The 23,459-nt window shown below is 28.8% G+C and overlaps 1 protein-coding gene across 6 annotated transcripts in view; it reads right to left on the bottom strand.

The window, feature by feature from the left end:
• Positions 1-5,219: 5,219 nt before the first annotated feature.
• The window catches only part of LOC107442065 (uncharacterized), a 40,747-nt gene continuing 22,507 nt past the window's right edge, over positions 5,220-23,459 (bottom strand). For 4 of the 6 annotated variants that reach the window (XM_016055525.2, XM_043050975.2, XM_043050976.2 and 1 more), the window contains exons 4-6: positions 20,759-20,963; positions 17,619-17,809; positions 5,220-7,676 (exon numbers count right to left, since the gene is read on the bottom strand). In XM_016055525.2, coding sequence (XP_015911011.1) covers positions 5,451-7,676; positions 17,619-17,809; positions 20,759-20,963 — 2,622 coding nt within the window. In that variant the 3' untranslated portion in view covers positions 5,220-5,450. The remainder of the gene's footprint in view (positions 7,677-17,618; positions 17,810-20,758; positions 20,964-23,459) is intronic. The other 2 variants (XM_016055526.2, XM_071182827.1) reach the window with 1 other exon arrangement.

Genomic DNA, 23,459 nt, shown 5'->3' on the forward strand with positions numbered 1-23,459 from the left:
GATAAGATTAGTTTGTTAATGTTAATACACGGAATCGCTAATGTAATGTTAATTTAAAAGGAACTGTTTCTGAATATTAAAACTGCAACTAAATTAAATTTCACAAAAGTAGTAAATTGCCAAAAGTAACAATATTTATAACTAAAATAAAAATTATGATTAATGAAAAATATTAAATTTATAACTACTATTAAAATAAATTTTAATTAAAAAAAATTATGATTGATAAAAATATATTTTTACCTTACAGAAACAGAACTCATTTCTGATTGAGAGCAGAAAATAATTAGTTCAATCCCAGATGTGCACGTCAAGCATATACATTAACATTAATCTATTATGACACATACATGCTTACTATGGCCTCCTTTTTGGTCAAGGAATTATCAGCTCGGGTGCCAACCAGGTTGCCAAATTAGGGTAAACACTAAATGGCATATTAGTAGTGATAAAGACACAAATAATGGCTGCTAAGTATGTAGCTGGATAAGTAAATAAGCACTTTAAAAGCTCTATTACAAATTGGAAGCTAAGTTTAGCAAATTTAAAATGATTTTGTATCAAAGATTGGATACTTCAAAATATGCAAATAAATAAATTAATAAAGACTTATAACCATTGTTATTTAGAATCTCATATATACATCACATCACATAAATGTTTAAAAAGTCCTCTTTCTAAACATTTTTTTTATATCAAAATTGCCGACAATTACAAATAAGTAAGAGATAAGATGTGTTACAATCAAAAATGAGGAATGAAATATGAGTTACTTTTATTAGAGTTAATTAAATAAAAACTGAATAACTTTTTGGCTCATGATCGGATTTCACATACGAAGATGCAGTCTTTATTGGCTTGAAGATTTTAAATATATCAGTGCAGATAGGAGAGAGAGTGCAAGAACAAAAATACCTAATGACTCAAATCATTAAAAAATAAATCTAAAAACATGTGTAACTATTTTGAACAAAAGAAACATTTTTAATTATTTGCATACTTATAAAAATTTAAAAAAAAGAATGCTGTGTTGATAGTCCAAAAAACAGTGAAGTTTTATATATAAATCATAAAGAACACAAAATAAGAAATAAATAAAATATCAAAATAAAAATGTTAAGAATTCTTAAGTTTAGAAAGTCAGAAATTCAACCAACTGACGGAAGAAGAACCTGTAAAGATGGCATTTTAAGTTATGAAATTAGATACAAAAAATTCACAGTCTCTAACATACTTTTTAAATCTGCACTAATTAAAATCAAGCCACTGAAAAACTGCATCTTATTTTGTAAAAACCATCAGATCAAAAGTTGTTTCATACTTTGCACACTAATCAGAATGTAGATCTAAATAAGTAAATTAATTAAAATATAGTCCCTAATATCGCTGTAAGTTAATATTAAAAAAATAAGTTTTAAGATAATATTAAAAGTTTTTAAAAAAGTTGAAATTGACTTTTTAATTACGGAAAAATAATGAAAGCCGTTGAGAAAGTAGGAGCTCAGTTAAAGATCTTAAAAAGCAGTTCCCTGATTCCACAACAGTTTTAAAATTTCAATCAAATTATGTGTTCAATTAGAATAAGCAATCCTCATCCTAATTCTAAACACATCATAATAAATAGCAAAAAAAAAGTGACTTACAGAAGATCATGAAAATGATCTTATGAAACATAAAAATATGTTTCTGTACATACAAAGTTTTTCAGCTCTAATACAATAAAAAAATGTCATAAATAATTAAAGAGTACAAACATATACTAAGCTTTAAAAATATGTGTTCATACAAATAAAACTTTAAAATCTCAATATTTACAAAACGCAAATTCGCAGTGAAAGCAAAATTATTAACCATTTTTTTAAGATTAAAAAAAAATAATAATTTACAAATTTCTTTCAATACCAATTATATAATCAAGATTAGAAAAAAGCATAATATATAGCAGATATAGTGATGAGATAAGGCTTCTTATTATTATATTAAACCCATAGTTAACAGAGGGAGTTATTTTATACATTACTTTTTGGTGCCCATACTTAAACAGATTTAATAATGATTATACTAACTTTCAATGCAAGCAATATATATGGCATTCAACTGAAATAGGTCAACGCAATAATACTAGTAAGGATAAGACACATTGAAATTTTCAAAACTTAAAAGAATATAATCTCATGATTGAGTATATGATATTTCACTTTCTTAATATATATTTGTATTTACCACCTTTTAAAAAAAAATAAATAAATAAATACACACATAAGGGTTAATATTTAAACAAGTAAAAAATAAAAACTCAGATATAAGTAATTAGATTTTAATAGAATTTTTGTTCATTCCTAACTTAAGTCTTTAATTCACGACTACTATACTTTTTTTTTTCGACAAAATTTTTTAAAATATATATTAAGGGCAGTCATTACGAAACATACTGCATTTCAATAATCAAAATACATCATGTAGTACTTGTTATATTTGCATTTACAATTTAGAATGCAAAAGAAAAACAATTTTAATCAAAGAGTTAAATTGGAATACAGAAAAGTAAAATTTTGAAATGACAGAAAAATAAAAATAATCAAAAGCTATTGTATTTTAACAAAAATAAATCCCAATTTTTGGTAAAGATGAAAATAATTTTAATAAGTTTGATCAAAAAGCTTATAAGAAAATTCTATAGGGAAAAAAAAGTTTTAACACAACTTAAAATATATTTCTTGCCAAACAAAACATGCTGACTATTTATGATTTTAATGGAGAATTATTGATCAATTACTTTTAATAAGCATTTGAATTTATGTGTGTACTTAATCATAAATAATTACTGCCATAATATTTGTACAAAAATTTAAACTGCATACAATTTATAATAACAAAATAAAAACAAGAATCTGTAATAGGTATTTTTAAACAGAAAGTTAAGAAATAATTGATGTCATCAAATTTTTGTAAGAGAAAGAGGGTTTTTTATTCTTGTAGGGCCAAATGAAATAATAGGTTTTCCTATTGCAACCAAAATACAAGTTTAAGTATTTGTACAAAATACATCTACTCAATGCTTTAAAAAGGATTTTAGCATAATAACAAGCCAACTTTATGATATAATACAAATTAGGTGCATTTTAATCAAACAGATATAAAAATTATCTGACAATTTTAAAAAGCAATATAAAATTGACTAAATAGTACATTACACTTAGGAAAAATATCTCACAATTCTAACTTTATTGCAGAGAGAATGTTATTTTTTTTTTCACTTGAAAGCTTTGCTGCTGCAGTCGCAGCACTTCAAAACACTGCAATATAAATGCTATATAATACATAGAGAGAAGGAAGTAGACCATTGCATGGCCAACCTTCATAAAAGCTTGTTGAAAAAAGGGTTATGTCACACATGGCATAGCCTTTCAATTTTCAATACCTATCAAGGCAAGGGAAGTTTTTAAGGCTTCTCATCACTGAAAATGCGTTTTTTTCTTCTTTTTTAATTCAAGAATTTACATGTCTTCCTCCAAAAAGATAGCTGCACTGTTTGCAAACACACATGCCTCCACAAGCTCCATTTGCCGTATAAAACATAATGGAGCTCAGTGGAGCTCCACTCATTTATTTTCCAAATTACCTGGGTAGTATAAATTGTTTGGAAAGCTAAAAATATTTGACACGAAACACACACGACACACATTTTCCTAAATTTGTAGGAAGACATTGTTGGCCAAATAAACTAAAAAATATCTTGAACTAAAAATATCCTAAAAATATCTGTTTTTTGTCTGATTTTTATGTCTGCACTGACAGGCAGTTTTTCTGGCAAGTTACAGAACTGTTGCAAGCCTAAAAATATAGCTATATATTTATATTTCTTATATATGTATATAATATATATAACATCTAAAAAATTTTCACCAAGTGAAAACTGATAAGGAAGGGTTGTACACTATTATACATATCCCTCTTATTTAAAAAATAATCTTAAGACTTGTATACAAAACCAGACATGAAAATAAGTTCTATTGAATAAAAAATAAAAATACTCACAAACGCAATATGTAAATAAAAATGTTTAAAATTAACTAGATGATTTCACAAAATGATTGCACAAATGGACATGAATAGGGCAAAAATTATAAAAACGTTAAAATATAATTTATTTTTTAAATAAAACTCACGGGTTTCACACACAAAAAATTTCTACTTATAATCACAATTTTAAAATATAATGATTTTAATAAAGTTTGTCTACTAATTCAAAGAATTAATTTCAAACAAGTACCATAATATACATGAACAACAAACTTTAAATGCTAAAAAATTTCATTTTAATAATGACCCACAAAAATTTTTAAACTCAATTCTTTATTTAATAAATACAAAGTAAATTTACTTTTAAGAGAAAAATAATTTGTAATAAAAAGAAGACAGTTAAAAAAATACAACTTAGAATTATTTGATAAACAAACTTTCATTAGAAAGAACTTGGAATTTCCAAATTTTATTTAATTTTAAGATGTAGATTTTTTTAAAAATTCATTTCAGAAGAAAGAACACGTCAAAACTCACAAAATTTTATTATTATATCATTGGTATATAAATTATTCATATTAATTTCAAAACTAATATCTCAGATTAAAAATTCACCAATGAAAATTTTTTAAAAATTCATTCAATTAATTTGCGAAACTTAAATAAATGAATAAACTTGTTCACAAATTAAACATTATAATTTCTAATTTTAATTATTATTTGTATAGTGTTCTCTAGAAAAAATATATATAACAAAAACTGCACATTTAAGTTCTGCTTTAAAATAATAAAATCTCAGTAGCTTTCCATGCCAGTATAAAAAAATAAAAAAAAAGACTAAACATTTAAATTTTTTTCCATTATACAATAAACAATTCACAAACTACTTAACTCATATAAATTATAATCTCATACAGGCAAAATATTATACAATCTCTATAATATATATATATATATAAATTGCATAGTGGTCATGTCATGCTTTAGAAGCATACAATCAAATGCTAAAAAGCAAAAGGCAGTGGAAAAATATACATAAATAAATCATACTTATATACAATCTTTAAGAAATGATGCAGTTTGTTAAATTAGGAAGGGAAAAAAATGGTCCCACACTTTTTCAAACCATTGTGTTTATGAAAGCTGCACAAAATAATACCCGTACGAGCCCCCTATAAAATTTAAGTGCAAGAGTAAAAGTAGTTAATGCACTAAAACTGATAAATTATATTAAAACAGGAAATGAAAAAATCTTCACATAAAGTTTACAAGAAAATAAATAGGTTGAATGAAATGATAAAAGACTATACATGAATATCACGACACAGGTTAAGCATCTGAGGTCATATCGCACCGGATCTATTTTGCACATTATTTTCTCTTCTTTTTTTTTTAGAAAAACTATATTTTACTCAATAATGAAAACGTCAGCCATCTAAGTCGGAATCATTTTCGCTTTCACTGGCAGGGGATAAAACATGCTCATCACCGGAATACCCAAACCACTCAGAATTCTCGATGAGAGCATCTTCACTGCCGTCGGGAGCGACAGCCACGCCTGTGACAATAAAGCTACGTCGAACCAGGTCGCGCTGACTTTTCAGTTTATCGAAAGCATCCATTATGCACCGGACCACTTCGATCGGTGACGGGAGATAAGTAACGGTTGCCGCTTGATTTTCAGAGGAATTTGAGCTCCGGGAAGAATTCCAGATCTCTTGAACTAATTCCTGAAAATTTCTCGTGATGCATGCACTGAGAGGCTGAAGTTTAGAAGCGCAGCCTTCAGGCATAATTACTGGTGTGATGCCAGAATTAAGCATGAATTCTTGAGTCGGGCTATATTTATGAGGTTGAAAACAGTCCATTAGAATCATACTTGGTGATGGTACTTTGGTTAACCAAATATCACGAATCCACTTCTTTATACTGTGTTCTTCCACTAAAAGTTTTTCACTAAATACAACATTAGGTATTCCTTCGGGGGGAGAGGAGTTTTCAGATCCCTTAAGTATTATCATTGGTGGTAAGATAACACCATCCGCTAAGCAAGAAAGAATAACCACTGCATTCCAAGTACTCATTCCGCTGTTGATGATAACGCGTCTTTCAGTACCGGAACTTGTGAACAAAAATGGAACTTCGTCCATGCATCCGATCGACATGGGGGTGTAGCAATGGTTTTCTTCTTGCAAGTCCTTAACCATGCACCTGAATTTAGCAACTTCAGCTTCCATTTCTTCAGGAAACGTTTCCCCTATGCTGGGAAGTGCTTCCAAAAGTTTGGGATAACGTTTGCAAAACGAAAACACATAATCTTCTGCAGATTCGTCATTCAATTGGACGCCACTTTTCATTTTTTGAGAAACAACATACTCAACCAATTCCTGATTGGTGATGGGCACGTTCTTGTCATATCGAGACAGAATCCACTTGATCAGTTGGCTATCTTTCTGCAGGCTCCTGCTTACACCGTATTTCTTGCACCAATTCTTAAGCCACGCTTTGCTGCATTTCATATTGCTCAATCCATTCTTTAGAAACAATTCTGAAGCTTTAGTACGGATGTCGGATAACTGGGGAGTCGTGTCTTGGGCTCGACAATTAATGTACCATTCGTAAACTTCTTTATCCACATCTAAACAATTCAGTTTGCGTCCACCAAGGGCAGCAGTGCGATCACGTACCTGTCCACTTTCAGCGAGCCATTTTAGCTTGTCTTTACACTTCACCCACTCACGAATACGCTTTCGTGGAACTCGAAAACATCGAGCGGCCGAATGGACGTCTTGTCTTTCGGCTACTTTTGCTATCTCGACTTTAACTGCAGGAGGATAGTTAACGCGGCTTTCCTTTTCCAGCACGTCCATTTCCGCTTCGTCATCGAAGATTCTTTCGGCATCCATACCTCGCTTGTTCCAGAGATAAAACCACCAACAGTTCTTCTTCACTTCAGCTTCGCCTATTAAACTCAAAATTTCATTCGCTTTGCTCTGTACATCCGTCGGCTTGATGACGATCTTGTGTTTATTGCAATCTTGAATCCACGACAAAAATTTCTGCTCAGCCGTTTCTGACTTGAGTATTTTAGTTTGCAATGTTTGTAAATTTTCGCAATACACTTTCTTGCGTATCCTGTCCTTGTCTTTACACCACTCGGAAACAGTGATATGGTGCACCCCGAATTTTCTGGATGTTTCCTGGTAAGAATGGCTGGCAGCATAGTCAATAACCATTAGCTTGAAATCTGGTGAATAGCGCTCTCTTCTCTTTTTAACACTACTAGCCTTCCTTTTATCCTCAGTCATGGTTGAATCAGCAACATTATTTAAATATGGATTTGACTTAAGACTGTTATCTGATGAATTATCTTTACAAAGATTCATAACAGCTTGGAGGGAGGAGCTGCAAGCCTTGTACAGTTCAGCTTCTTTGGACTGCATTTGAGCTGCTGCAGCATTCAGGATGGATGGATTTTGCTGAATGACGTGCAGCAACTCAGGAAATTGAGACATTATCTTAAGATCCATTTCTGTAGGTTTCATGGTGTTCAGTATGGCATTTGTCATGTATGCTTGCTTTAATGCATTCAAAGAACTTCCTCCTTCTGAGTTTCTTGAATTTTGTAAATCCAAAGGGGTCAAAGATGGCTGCTGGAACAAAAAATTTAGAAAATTAGGGATTTTTCTTTAATAATATTAACTTAGTGCCCTAAAAATGACAAAACAATTTCAAAAAAATCAATCCTAAACAAGTAATATAAAAAAAAATTTCAAAAAAATGACAGTCAATTCCTACTAAGGTCAACAAAGAAAATTTTTTATTTTAGTTACTTTTTATTAAATAATTAAAAAAAAATTTCTCTATAAAAATTAATTAATTGAATTTAATCAATGAATTAATATTTGTAAAAACTGTATTAACATCACATGTCATCCTCTACAAGTTTTTAAAAAAATGGATTGGAACTTGAGTGGATGAATAAAAAGTATTTTACTCCTTCCTTCCTCACTGGCTCGACAGCCCAGGATGGGCCTTGGCCTTCTCCAGTAGTTCTTTCCAAGCTGTCCTTCTTTTGGCAATGGACTTCCAATTCTTTATTTTTAATATAGATAAATCTTTCTCCAGGGTATCTAGCCACCTGAGATTTGGCCTGCCCCTTCTACGTGTTCCTGTCGGCCGGGCATCAAAAATCTTTTTCACAATACGGTCTTCTTCCATTCTTACTAAGTGGCCTGCCCATTTTATCTTTTGGAAAAGTATTTTACTAACGATTGCAAATTTGAAAAAGATATAGGAAGAGTGTGAACTAACAGTAGGAATCGAAAAAGGACATAAAAATGTACAGCTTACTGCAATCATTCCATTTTCAAAATATTACTTTACAGTTTTTTAAGTTAGCGGGGTAACAAGCTTTGTAACTAGTTTTAAAATTTGGTTTAAAAAAAATCCTAATTTCTAAAGCAGCAAATCATATTTCACAACGTTTTGAAGAGAGCATGAGTTATGCTAATAATACAAAAAATATTAGGAAACTTTATTTAATTTTAGTAGTTTCTACAGTCTACAATATAATTTGAGGTATGGTAACTCTAACATTATTACAGCTCTAATTTTCATGTGGTCCTTTTATATTAATCTCATATTAATAATTCTCACTATTTTTTAACATGAGTTTAATCTTTTATAGCTGTATCAAAAGGGAGTTAAGGAAATGAATTAACCACAGCCAGAAATATAATAATTTCATGTCCCTTCCATCGTAATCTATGCTCAATCAATAAAAGGTCAGTTTGATCAATAAATGGTCAACAGAGGTGGAAAATTAGCTTTTGTTTGTCTATAATGTTTGTAACGTCATTATCACTGTATTGCGTTTAGTATATGCAGGGGTGATTGTGAGCCCAAGTCAAAATTCCGGAAAATTTCTTGAGTTAAAAAATAATAATAATATTAAATTGAAAAAAAAAATTAAACAAGATTTTTTTCCTCCTTTTTCTCAATATTTCTTAGTTTACTTAAAATATATTTAAAATTTTACGCATACCTATATCATTTACACATACCTATGATGACCTGGAGAAGTAATTAAAATTTACAAATATGTCTTTCTTTGAGTTTATGATTATAACAACTATTTACTGATAAAAAATGAATATTAATCATGAATATAAGCTTATAAAGTATCTCTCTGGCTCTCCCTTACAAACAAATAAAATAAACTGTGTTTTTAAGTTCCACCTTTGAAAATTTGATTTCCGGAAACTTCTGTGATCAATGATTTTTTGAAACGTCTGGACCTTCAATCTCCGGATCACTGTTAGCGAAAATTGCGGAAATCCGGATTTTTCCGGAGCACAATCAGCCCTGTATATGTGCTAAATATAGTTTTCAAATCCACAACTTTTGTCACAATTTTCCTTTTATTAAGATTAATTTTATTCTAATTTTAAAATTGCTTGGTTATTTAATTTTCTTGAATCTAAAGTTTTTTAAAGTTTAAAGTTCGTATAAAATGTAGTATTTTGATAAGTTTCTTTTTTTTTTTAAATAAAAAAAGGATTTTAGATTTTATTGCAAATAATATTTCAATCTGACTCCCTTTTAAATATTATTACTATGAAGATCACATTTCTTTGAAAGAAAAAATATGTAAAATCTTCTATTTAAAGATTTGGGAGTTCAGTCACAGTAATTATGAGATCATGGTCTTAAACTAAAATTTTTATTCTGTTCTCTCTAATAGTATGCTCACCAGGGGGATAAAACAATCTGTACAGTAGATGTTAGAATAAGTAAAACCTGCATGTTTGAATACAGCTCATAACAGTGAAGCAGCACATCAAAAATGAAGCAAATTTCACCTGTAAACATTTACCCTTCTTCATACTTTTAACTGCTAGACTCAAATTTAAACTCCATTTTCCACTAATATTTAGAAACCATGTTATTTTAACTCAGCAGTATTCGACAGTAACTCAACAGTCAACAAGCTCATTGAAAATTAACACTGCAACTTAACAACCGAATGCAGAAAAAGCTATTTTGTACAAATTGTTCTCTTTTTTCTTATTATTACGATAGTCACTTTAGCAGCCACTTTAAAATAAATATGTTGAAAATTTAAATCGATTTAGGGATAGATAATAAATTGCAATGTGCTCATAACAAATAACACTTACGAAGGAATTAAAATTTATTCCTGAAATTCTTTGTTCAAATTTAATTTGGTCTCATTTAATGCTTTAAAGCTTTGTAGAACGATAGAAATTACTCATTATGATAACTTGCTCCAATTTAAGACTGAGCTTATGTAACTAAACAAATTAATCTAATCTACTATTCAGAAGAACACAATACATACCAAATAAATGACTCAAATTAATTATTACAGAACAACTATTAATAAATAGAACCAATAAATAAAATTTTTAAAAAATTTTGGTAAAACCAAACAAATTTGAAACATTTAATTCCTTTCAAATGAAATAAGGGACTAACATGGTCCTCTAAGTTTTATTCTGGAATTATTGAAATCTATTGACAAAGAAGTGGCGTTTTAATTGTTAATTTTAATATCAGTTCAATAAGTAAAATATCTTAAGTTCAGGGTGGCCACTCAAATCAGATTTCAAATTTCCCTGATTTTTCCAGGTTTTCCAGATAAAAATCTTAAAATTTCCAGGCTTGCGTTTCTTTTTTCTTATAAAGTATAGGATGTGTACAAGAAAAGTGTCTATATTATAAAATATTTTATTCAAAATGTTATTTTTTTAACACATCTTGAAAAAAATAATTTATTTTGACAATTTTCAAGATTTTTTATTTATTTTTTAATATTTTGGCACAAAATTTTGAATCAAAAAATATATAGTGTCCAACAAAGGAGCCTTTTTTTTAAAATTAAAATATGTTATAAGAGGTTAAAATGAAATAGAAAAAATTAGCATTAATGCAACAATTGTAACAATTTGTTGACAAACATTACTGTTAGCGATTGTAAAAAAATGCGTGATTGGTTGGTTTGCTCAGAAAAAATAATTCACAGATTTCTTTGAATAGGAGTAGAAAAGCTTTCAGAAAAAGAGTGCGATATAAAATCTATTATCATAAAATTATAACCAACTAATTTTTGGAGAATTTTATAAAGTTAAAAATACAAAAACATTTTGTCAAAATAGAGAAAAAAAATAACCGCCAAAGCATCGGAACAAACTTGAGCCATAAATGGATTTAGCCCAAGGACAGAATTTATAAACAGAAGTTAATATCCTAATCCCTTTTTCCACCAGAATCTTACCTAAATTTTCCTAAATTCCCATAGCGGTCAAAAGTTTGCACATTTGTTTAGCAACCGTGGAAGAATTTTATATGGCATTCTAGTTTAACAGAACTATAATGAAGCAAATTTTGATGCAAGCAAAGTATCGCTAAGTTGATGATATTTCAACTGTTTGGCGATACATTTCCGTTAAAAAAAAGAGGGTATAATGGATGAAATAATTTAAATTAAGAAAATTAACAAATAATTTAAATTAGTGAAATTTAAAAAATCATTAAAGAAAAATTTCCAGCTTTTCTTTAAAAATCCCTGATTTTTCCAGGTTTTTATCCAAATCTCCCTGATATTTCCAGGTTTTTTCCAGTATAAAAAAATTCCCTGATAATTCCAGGTTTTCAAGGTTTTCCAGGTGGGTGGCCACCCTGAAGTTACACCAAAACAAGAATAAAAATAAAATTAAAAAAAAAAAAAATTTCTTCCAAAATCTGTTTTTAAAATCAATTCTTAGTTATTTTGGGAAACAACTGTACACAATTTAACATAAAACAAAAATAAAATTTTGTAAATTATAAAAAATAAATTAAATCACAGTAACTACCATTACGGGGGGAAAATAAAATGAATACTGATGTATTTTTAAATCTGATATCTGAACAAATCTGGAAACTACTGTTTATCACTATTGTTTAGAATAGTGATTACATTTATAGACAGTTATGGACCCTATTACATCTGCCTATTGCTCTGAAAAAGTGGAACAGTATTCAGAGAGTTTTAAATTTAGTAAAGACATATTAGTTTTCATATTCTATTCCATAGAGAGGTCAGTTTTAATGGTAAATCCACAAAAATTTTCAGTAATATTTTTTTAAAAATTGACAGCCATGTGCTTGTCATATCATTTTCCTCAATATGGTCAAGAATTTTTCTTTTTTTAAGCAAGCTGAAGCCTTTTTACTAGGAGCCCTGATTTATTGAGATACAGAATTTTAAATGAATGGTTGGTTTAGTGTAAAAAAGAAGTCTACATTAAACTCTGTTATTACAAGCATGACTTGAATTTAATGAGAAATATTGCTATATTGAAGTTATCATGAAAAAAGTATTTAATCATTTGGGCAAATTTCATTTCCATTTAAAAGGTTTAAAAAAAATTCCATTTATACAATGAAGAGAAAAAAAGTGAAGTTTTGCAGTAAATAACAAACAAAAAATCATGCCCAAACCATTGAATAGACTCTATGGCATTCTATAGCATAAATATTTGTAACATGCAGAATCATGTCTTGCATGTTTACTTTTTAAAAAAATTTCACTCAGTGTAAATACATTTTGATTCTTAAAAATTATTATTTAAAATTTAAATTATAAAATATTTTTAAATACATATATTTCAATTAAGAAAAATTAAATCTTTTATTTTGTTTTTAAAAATTTAAATTTCTCCATAAAATTTAATTTATATTAAAAAATAATTTATTAATTGAATAAAACATATTAAATAGTAATCAACCTTTTTAGAAAAGAAATTCTAACATCCCAGCTTCAGTTTAATTAGATTCGATTTAAGGAGTGTTTCAATTCCTACATTCTCAAATTAAACAACTGTGACTGTATAAGATTAACAATTGAATTTTGAGAAGTGTTAAAATATTATAATTCTTTTTTACTGCTTTGAGAGCAAGCATTTAAATCCTCTCTTGTCATTTTTATGGATAAAAATTCTTTTTTAGAGGAAGATCCCAGAATCTGCTGTGATTTTATAATTACCACTAAAGTCTTTATTTCATGCAATATATTCAAGTTTTTTTTTTTTTTTTTTTTTTTTGAAATTGTCATTTTGTCCTTTAAGACCAAAGGTGCATGAATTTAAATCGATTTCACTGTCAATGTATGAAAAATATCTCATAGCGAAATCTGCAGATCACAAATTCCAAATATTTTTGTCTATGAAACAACCAACCTTTCTTTGCCGGAACCTCATTCTAATAAATAACATTCATTAACCATTTGAAATATATTAAGTTTTTTTAGGCAACAATCAATGTAAAGAAAAAATTTTCATCATTGTATCAATGACAGTCTTAAAATTAGATTGTATATCAGAATTTGCAGGCCTGGAACATTACTGAATTAATTCTTAGTGTATGCATAAGTAAAGAATAAATGAATTGTGAGATTTTTGACGACACAAAAAAGAACTGTTACAAAGGATAATGATTTTCAGATAATTTTTAACAGTTGAACTTAATTACTTTATTTTAAAAGTTCAACCAGAAATAAAGATTCAATTTCTTATAAATCCTTTTCATATATTATTTAATTTATTGTTATTAGAATAATTTTTTTTAATTTTTCTCTTTTTCCCCACTGACATTTTAAGCAAATAATTACTTAAAAATAACTTAATTAGAAAGTAAATAATGGATTAAAATGAACAATTAGACATAAAGATAATTAGAGGCTTCAAAAATCATTACAGATTAAAACAAAAAATTCTAACTCTCAGAACCCCCCTGCCACCCTACCACTGGAACCCTAGGGTTCCATGAAACACCTTTGGGGAACCTCAAATCCAGTTATTAGTCAGAATTCAGCAGCAATGCTACTAATATAATGAGAGGGAAAATCCAATATTTTTTTTTTCCCTTTGAAATAATAAAAAAATTTATGCATAAGTATTTTTTGATATATATATATATTTTTTTTTAAGAATTAATAAAGGAAAATAAAATACAAAAATTACAGTATACCAACATGTCCGGTTTGTGATTAGCATTTAATGAAAGTGTTTCTGATAAAACAAGAATGATAAATAATCGGCTAAACTTAAGCCAATTATTATTACAAATTTGAGATGTCTTTCAGGTTAAGGATATAGCCAGTACACTTGCTTCATATTCACACTTAAGTTTTCATAAAAATGAGCATCATTGTGCCAAGTAAATAAAGTGTCAACTGTAGATATTGCCTTTAGACTTTCACAAAGAAGAATTGGCTAAACTCAGTTTAAGACTTACGTAACCAAAAAGGTGCAAAGCAAAATCTCTCAACAAAAAATAAACACTTTCAAAGTACTTTTTAAGCACTCAAAAATATTTTTAAGCCCTATATACATTAATAAAATGCAAAATAATTTTCAAAGACTTTGCATGATCATGATAAAGTATCTACTTTTTGACAAAAAACTTTTTTTTTATTATATTGGTCACCATAAAAAGATCGAGAGATTTTTCAGTTCAATTTCAGAGTGGAAAATGAACTGAGAATATCCTGCAATCTTCAACAGAGTTGTACATGAGAATGCAGTAATCTCACCAAATCCAGCTCAGTAGATGCAATGCAAACTCCCAAGTATTTCAACAAATATGTAACATGATTGGCACTATCATACGTTACAGGAGCGATGGTTGGCACAAAATGGATTGTGGTGAACGTAGAATCAAACACTGTGAAAACCAAGCTTTTGCATTATACGCAGCGAAAATCGACATGGTAAAGAAAAAAATCTCATTTTTAAAAAGGGGAAAATTAAGCACTTTTCAAAAACTTCCCATGAAAAACGCACCCTTAAGGGAGTTTAAAAAACGAAAATCGAAAATAAGCACCTATGAGCACTTTTTAAAAATGCTACGCATCATCTAATGTAGACTCTTCTTAAGTTTAAGACATCCAGTTTAACGTAGAAAAAAAGAGGCCTTCATATTTTAACCATCTGCAGTTACCCTAACTTTAACAAATTTTATCTTTCTTTCTTACTTTATCTATTAAGTTTATCTTCTAAGCTTACTTTATAACCATTCCTATATTTTAAAAGTGCAGTGTTTTCACTACAGCGCGAGAATCTCACATATTTTTTTCTTTCCTCGCATTAAAAAATTATTACCGCGAGAAATTCATGCATTCTATAAACCAATTTCAAAATTCGTGAATTTCTCGCATTTTGAAAAAAATTTCTCATTAAGCCATTTAGAATAAAATCCATTTCACTTTTCTTCTTGGATCTTTCATTATTTTCAACATCTGCCCAATTATCTAGCTTCCCTATTTACCAGTATTGTTCAGAACCTTTAAGAACAACAGAACACCATCCCTCCGAACCTCTTTCAGGACGCATTTCTCTGCAACCACGTGTTTACTATAGGTAAGGTTTCTTCATGTAAGACATTCAAATTTTGTGCGCATTAATGCAAGATGGACAAATACCTTGTAAAGGCAATATCTTCTAATCCGAAACGGACAAATGAAAATGAAACAAATGTGGGTAAGAACGATCAAAACGAAACAAATACGCATTTGAGCAACCTAATGAGAATAGCTGATGAAAAAGTAAATATAGAACATTTTCCATATGATGATGCAGCAAAAATATTCAATGCTTTAAAAATTAGAAGATGTTAAAAATGCATTATAATTAAAGAAATGATTTTTTTTTCAAGTCTCTTTGTGTTTTTTTTTTTTAATTTTTGAAATCTCACTTAACTTTTTGAAATCTCACCCTGTTTTTGAGAAAGGGTGAGAAATTCTCACCCATTTCTTTTCTGCGATGGAAACACTGAAGTGTCTTAAATATACAGAAGGAAGAAAAAAAAAGGAAAGTTTTTTTTAAATTTAATCAGGAGAAAATAGCAAGATTCAATAGAATTAGCTCTAAAAAGTAATAGCTCAGAAGTACATTTGACTTTCTGCTGCGAAGTAGTTAATACTTATTTAAAATTCAAGAAAATAAATATATGAGTAAATAACTTATTTAGTAAGGATAGAAACATTCCTAATTGTTTTTGTTTCTTTTAGACATTTCTGAACTATGCAAAAACTAAGAATTTGACTTAATATGGTAGCAACTATGGAAGAAATCAGGTAGAATTAGGAACTATAGAATGGTGAAGAGAAAAACTTCATATTAATCTTGAAATATCATCTTCATTTTTACTGTGAAAAGATTTTTGGTCAAATGTGTGATTAAAGATATTGCATTACTAAGTGCAGTATTGATATTGATAAAAGAATCATGTTCTTTGATCATGAATTCTAAAGCGCAATATTACTATACATGGTGTGTAGCCAAATCTTTCAACAAAAAATAAGCACCTTTTAAGCACTAAATACATTAACAAAATGCAAAATAGTTTTTAAAGACTACATGATCAGGATAAATTAAGAGTTTATGATAAATACTTATTTTCTTGATTAAATAAGCCACCATAAAGTAAAAAAAATCGAGAGATTTTTCTGTTCAATTTCAGAAGGGGGGATATGAAGTCTGAAATTGAGAATATCTTGCAAAATGCAGCAGATTTGTACATAAAAGAGTGCAAGTATCTCACCGAACCTGGCTTAGTATACGTACACGCGGATCAGCAAGTATCTCATCAAACATGTAAAATTATTGTCGTTTCATACGCTATGGACTGACGGTACAACGGAATGCACTTTTAAAAATAGCAATTTTTAAAAACGCTACACATCATGCATACCCTCCAACTGCTACGGAATTTCCGTAGTTTCAGAAATCTTCTTTTCAGACGGTAGCAAAATTAATGTCTTAATATTTAAAAAAAAATTTATTTTAGCGTAACTTGTCCACTATTACTTATAAAAGTGCAGGCCATATGGCTAGATTCTTAAGTTCTGATAAAAGTTTTATGAGAGATCCATTTGCTTTAAAAATTTCTACTTTGGTTAGCTACCACTAGAAAGAATTATTTTCAAAATCCTCATAAGTTGGAGGGTATGCATCATGCATAAAAAGCGACTGTCTGAAAACATAATTCCCGAACGAATCCATATTATAATGGAACTACAAACCAATTTAATTATTTTTGTACTTCCTTTTTCATGCACTCTTGACAGGGGCAATATATCAAGGTACTTATAATGAATACATACTGTGTTGTAAATGATATAAAAAAAAATTTTCCACCCAGTTTGAGTTTGTAAGTTCCTTTGATTATACAAAAAGATTTTTATGATTTAAAGAAAGTTCTTTTTGAAATTGAAAAGTTCCTTTTATTCTCTTGTTAGAACCAGACAAGATAGTTTATTAGGCAGAAACAACTACACTTTAAATAATTCAGAAATTTTATTGGCATTAAAAGTATTAGAAAACTAATAAAACAAAGATTAATATATCACAAGAACAAGCGAGGGCAAAACCCTTGCTTAAATCAGATAAATTCAAAAACCATGTAGTAAAAGAAATTAAACATAAATATAGTGCTATATAAGTAAAATTGGTGCAATAAAATAACTGCTTAAATAAAATAAAATAAAAAAACTACATCCATGACAACCCATTTCATTAAGTACTCACAGCAGAACTAGAAGCAGTTGCGTCATCATCTTCAATAATCATTTGCTCACCCTGGTCTTTCCATTTTAGAACCCAATGCTTATACCAGCCGTTAGTAGCTGACATCAGGCCTGGACCACTCTTGGCACCATTCTGTTGTTCAAAAAGGCAATTAGCCCTGGTTATTAGCATACTCTTAGTCACTCTTGTACCTATTAAAGATGGATTTGTGAAATTTTTAAGTGCAAAAAGGCAATTCTAAGCAGTAAAAAACAATATATATTTAAGTGCAGTACAATCTTAAGTATTTGGGTTCTGCTCAATTAGATTGAATGTTTTAAAATTCAGTCTAAGCTCAATATAGAAACCCCTACGGTACAAGCAATAATGGACGCTATAACACGAGGTTGCTATACTGCGACTACGTAAAATGAGTGCAAACATTTACTTACTTTTTATAAATACTGGAGTTATAAACATGCTGTACTTTTAATAAAATTAAGATAATGACTAATCAGCAGTTTTTTTCACATAAATAGAGTATTATTTCTTTAAAGTACATTAAAGGTTAAAAAGTAATTAAAATTTTTAAAATGGCATCATTTAATATTGCGCATAAATTCCAGCCAGTCATTCAGTGCGTTTTCTAGATTTGGAAACAGTGCTAGATTTTCAGTGCTTTTTCTAGATTGGAATGAAAAAACTTAGTTCTTCTGTCTGTAGAATTACATCACGATGTTTAATTATCGCAAACAAAGTGTTTTTCCAAATTTTAATTTAGCATTTTTTGCCATCTATCCAATCCATTTAAAATTATTAATTTTTGCTCTTAGCATGTAGTATTACACTGGACCCTGGTTAGGGACAGCCATTTTTGGTAAACTGTTCAGTTTAGACAGTCCAATAGCCGTTAAAATAATATTGCATCTATAAGGGTTCCCACTCAATTTCAGAAGGAAAAAAAATCTGACTTTTCCCGATATATGAGGTTATCAGATAAATTTTAATAAAAATCCATACCATACTTTATCTATTTTATACATTTTTTTTTATCAGAAAACTTTTATTTTCTTTATTTGTAATATCAAATATTAGATTTTGTGAGCAAAAACAGATAATAGAATGAAAATGGAAACATAGAAAAGTTTCACTTAAAGGTGGAATTTCATACAATAATTGTAATAGCAGTTAGAATTTTAAACAGAATCTCAATAACTGATTACTGTTATTGACTTCTAAGACTGGTAATTTTCGAGGTATGATATAGGAATTCTTTAGGTTTCATGTAAACAAATTGCAACTTTCCCTGCTTTTTATAGTTAAAATGAAATTCCCTGGCAATTCCTGGTTTTCCCTGCACTCCCTAACCCATGGGAGCCCTGGTCTACAAAACAGCAAATGGGAGGGACAATGGAAGGGTCGCAATAAAGAGTACAGTATTTATAAACAGTTTATACAGTATTTATAAACAGTTACGATAATTTGCAGCAAATTCATGTTACTGGGCTTAAATTTCCTTTCTATAATTTTAGGTTTTAGTTCAAAAATGTTTTAATAGATGGTACAAAAAGTAAAGGAGTAAAATATAGCAAAATAATTAAAAATAACATAATTTTTCAAAATCTTTTAATTAATCAAAATTATGTTACCATATATTTGAAATATTCTACATCAGTTCCAGTTGTTTGACATAATGTGACATGCATCAATGTGACTGTAATTATTTCGCTTTTTAAGTGGCCAGGAACAGTCAGGTAAAAATATTCTCTTATTTTTCAGGTTGATTTTAATAAATTTTCCTGATTTTTGCAACTGGTGGAATAAGTTTTATTAATAATTTTACCATTGTCTCTTATCCTTAAACATAGAATACAATAAAAACGTAAAACACAATAAAATTTTAAATTTAAAAAAATTACAAGACCAATTTGCTTTTTTTTTGGGGGGGGGGGATATTTATACTTAAAGGTACATCAAATTCAAATTGATGCATAAAAAAAAATTCAATTATTCTTTTCGAACCAACTATCGTTATGTGCACCTTCAAGATTCTTCTATTATTCTTAATCGTTTCTGAGTGTGGTCAACTAGATGTCCGAGGTAAGTAACTTAAAAACTTCTATCTCAAGACAGGCTAATTTTTTTAAAAATCCACTTTAGTTACAAAGTTTTTGTTATCCTTGATTTATTATGACAAATGTTTTATTATTTCGGATAATACATTATTACAGGGGTGATTGTGAGTCCAAGTCAAAATTCCGGAAAATTTCTGGAGTAAAAAAAAAAATATATTAAATCGAAAAATTAGAAAAAAAATTTAAACAAGATTTTTTCCTTTTTCTCAATAATTCTTAGTTTACTTAAAATATATTTAAAATTTTACACATACCTATGATGACCTAGGGAAGTAATTGAAATTTACAAATATGTCTTTCTTTCTAGAGTTTATGATTATAATAACTATTTACTGATAAAAAATGAATATTAATCTTGAATATAAGCTTATAAAGCATCTGGCTCTCCCTTACAAACAAATAAAAAAAACTGTGTTTTTTCAAATTCCACCTTTGAAAATTTGATTACCGGAAACTTCTGTGATCAATGATTTTTTTAAACATCTGTACCGATCTCCGGAAACTTCCGGATCACGGTTAGCGAAAAATCCGGAAATCCGGATTTTTTCCGGAGCACAATCAGCCCTGTTATTATTATGAGCAAAACTTTTTTAACCGCCTGCTATACTTATCTATTTGACATTGATTAAGGAAGCAATATTTTAAAATCACGAGCCACAGATTGAGCAACCCCTGGCTTAAGACATATATACAAAATTCCATTGCCATTCCCAAACTAGAGTAGCTTTAATTCCATTTTCCAGATTCCAATAAATATTGCATACTACTTATAATAAAAATCATCTGAAATATAGCACTTTTTTGCATCCATATAGTTTGGGAGAAGTTCAAAAGAATATCATATCAACAAGGTGAGAAAGAATGCAAGGTTACCGCAGTTTAACAACCAAATAAATAATAGATACAAAAAAGAATTTGAGAAAGAATGCGAGGTTACCGCAGTTTAACAACCAAATAAATAATAGATACAAAAAAGAATTTAACTTTTGCTTACATTTATTAACACAAACAATAAAAAAAACTCACCTTTTTCCTTCAATTCTTTGTAATATTTAAATAAATCATTATCAACTTGTTCTGTGATGCTATCGTTTAAGACATGTTGAGTGGCATTTAAAAGATCTGTTTGCAGTACTTCTTTGTCAGCTATCCAGCGACTGATGACGCGACGCGCAATGCCATATTTTCGCGATGTCGCGTGCTTCGTGTGACTCTGTGCAAACTTCACAACCTAAAATTAAAAATTATAAAATAGAATACAGAACCAAAAAAAAAATTATTTGCTCAATATAAGATTCCTATTTAGATATATACTGAAAGGGTTTTAAAAACTTTGAAGCATGAAAATAGTTTCAAATCTGTTGATGTCAGAAAGTTTTACAACAAACAGTGATACCTTAGTTGGCTAAAAAAAAAAACTTAAATTTTTCAGGCTTAGCTAAGATTATCGTCAACTCGAAGAATTAGCGATCTACTGTTAGATGGACAACTTCCCCAAACTAAACTTTATCAATACAACACTAAATAAAGATCTTCTTCAAACTTCATCAATCCAACATTGAAAGAAGATCTTCATTCTTCATCAATCCACAGCTAGATGGAGGTCTTCAAAATTTATAGATTCACTGCTGAATGAAGATCTTCATCTAACTTTATCGATCCGCCGCAGGATGAAGGTTTAAACTTTTTGTCGAATTTTGATCTGCCTTCTCTGCACTCTATAGTCCATTTCACCTCAAGTTTCCACTGGAGAGAAAGGCAGACCAGATTGCAGCCGTGTTCATGGAAACTGGGTTACTCATTAAGTTAGTTAAGGCATGAGGTAGTAATAAAAGGAGAGAAAGTGGCCAGTATTGACATTAAAAGAAAACAAAATGCTGATTTTTTTTTTTTTTGCCAGAATCTTACTAAAATTTTAAACAAGATACAGAAAAGAAAAAGATTTTTTTAGAGCATTTCTAATAATTAATTTGAGATACTAATTGTAAGCTGATTTTTTGATATAATTTTTAAAAAAACAGATTTTGTTATTATAATTTTTAAAAAACAGATTCTTATTAATATTTTTTAATTAACAAAATTATAACAAATAAACATAGCTAACAAAATTATATTTAAAAAGATAATTTTTTTTTTTATTAAATCTACATAAAAAAAAATACATAGATGCTCATAAATACTCATTTTAATGAGCAACATTATTTTTCTTTTTTTTTTTGTAGATTTGTGAAAATTAATTTATTCTACATGTGTGTTTTGTGGGGGAAGGAAAAGTCAACATAGACATGAAATCATTGATCATGAATAAAATCATATGTATGTTTTATAATATTTACTGCTCGTTTTCTTTAAAAAATAAAGAAATCATATTTTTTTTCATCACTTTTCTTATTACACAACATTTATACACATATTTAAACAGTAATTTATTTAAAAATAACAAAGAACTACTTTTCAATGTCGCAGTAATGCATTTCCTACCATTCCCTGTAGTGCGAACCTTAGATATTGTAAATTGAACTATATCACCAGGATAACTCTTGGTGGTATCCAATATTTTTGTTTGATGTTCTATTATTTCCATTGTTTGCTTACAGTCCTGTATTTAAGTTTTTTTTTTTTTACCTACAGCCCCTGACCAAATTATTAGATGCATTACAAAAGTCTATTTAAAACCTTAATTATCAAGTGATACTGTACAGCATTATTGTTTTTACGCGACAGAAACCGATTTACACTCGTTTATGTTCATGTGTCAATTGGTTAACATTGTAATGCAATACATTAAAAATAAATTGAAAAATCTCCTGAATAAAAACCCATAACATGTATATTTAAATATAAAAGTATTGCATATAAACTCATGCAAAACATGTAATTATTAAGTAGCTAGAGTGTGTCTTTTCTAATAATTTAGTCTAATTATTATAATATACTAATATAATACCTGATATAATAAATATTATATATTTATATAATATATAATTTAATTTATCCAATCGTCAAATTTATATTATATATCATCTAATTTAACCAATTAAAACATGAACGTAAAAAAGTGTAAACCAGTTACAGTGTCGTAAAATCTATAAAGCTGTATAGTATCACCAGATAATTGAGATTTTACTTAGAATCTTAGAGTGCATCTAGCCAGGAACTGTATTTATTTTATAATACCAAGAAAACGTTTTCCCATATACCTTCCAATAGATCTAACACTGACAGTTTATTCTCTGCTACATAAGTGCAGGTAACACACATTAACATTTCTTTTTAAGTAACATTTTACTACTCTTTAGAGCAGTGTTCCCCAACCTTTTCATCACCGCGGACCTGTCAACGTTTGATAATTTTACCACGGTCCGCTAAGGGGGGGGGGCGTTCATTGTTCAGGGTTCCCACTCTATGATGAGATTGAAATTCAAGGACTTTCCAGGACTTTTCAATGACCTCAACAAAATTTTCAAGGACCTTAATCTAAGACCAATTTTAAAAATTATTCTCTTCTATTTTACTAGAAGCAACAATGCTTGTTGTGGCAACAATTAATTTCAAATATAATACCTAAATGCTTTGCCTATATAGAGAGAAGAGAGTATATGTATTATGGACTAAAATTTATATTTTTTTAAAAACAACCCTACTGGTTTTACATATTAATTCACAAAATCATTTTCAGCACAATCTATAACTAATGGTAATGAGGTGTTAATGGTGAAATCCTTTA

Source organism: Parasteatoda tepidariorum, chromosome 6 (assembly GCF_043381705.1).
Source record: "Parasteatoda tepidariorum isolate YZ-2023 chromosome 6, CAS_Ptep_4.0, whole genome shotgun sequence".
In the NCBI taxonomy this organism is placed as follows: Eukaryota; Metazoa; Arthropoda; class Arachnida; order Araneae; family Theridiidae; genus Parasteatoda; species Parasteatoda tepidariorum.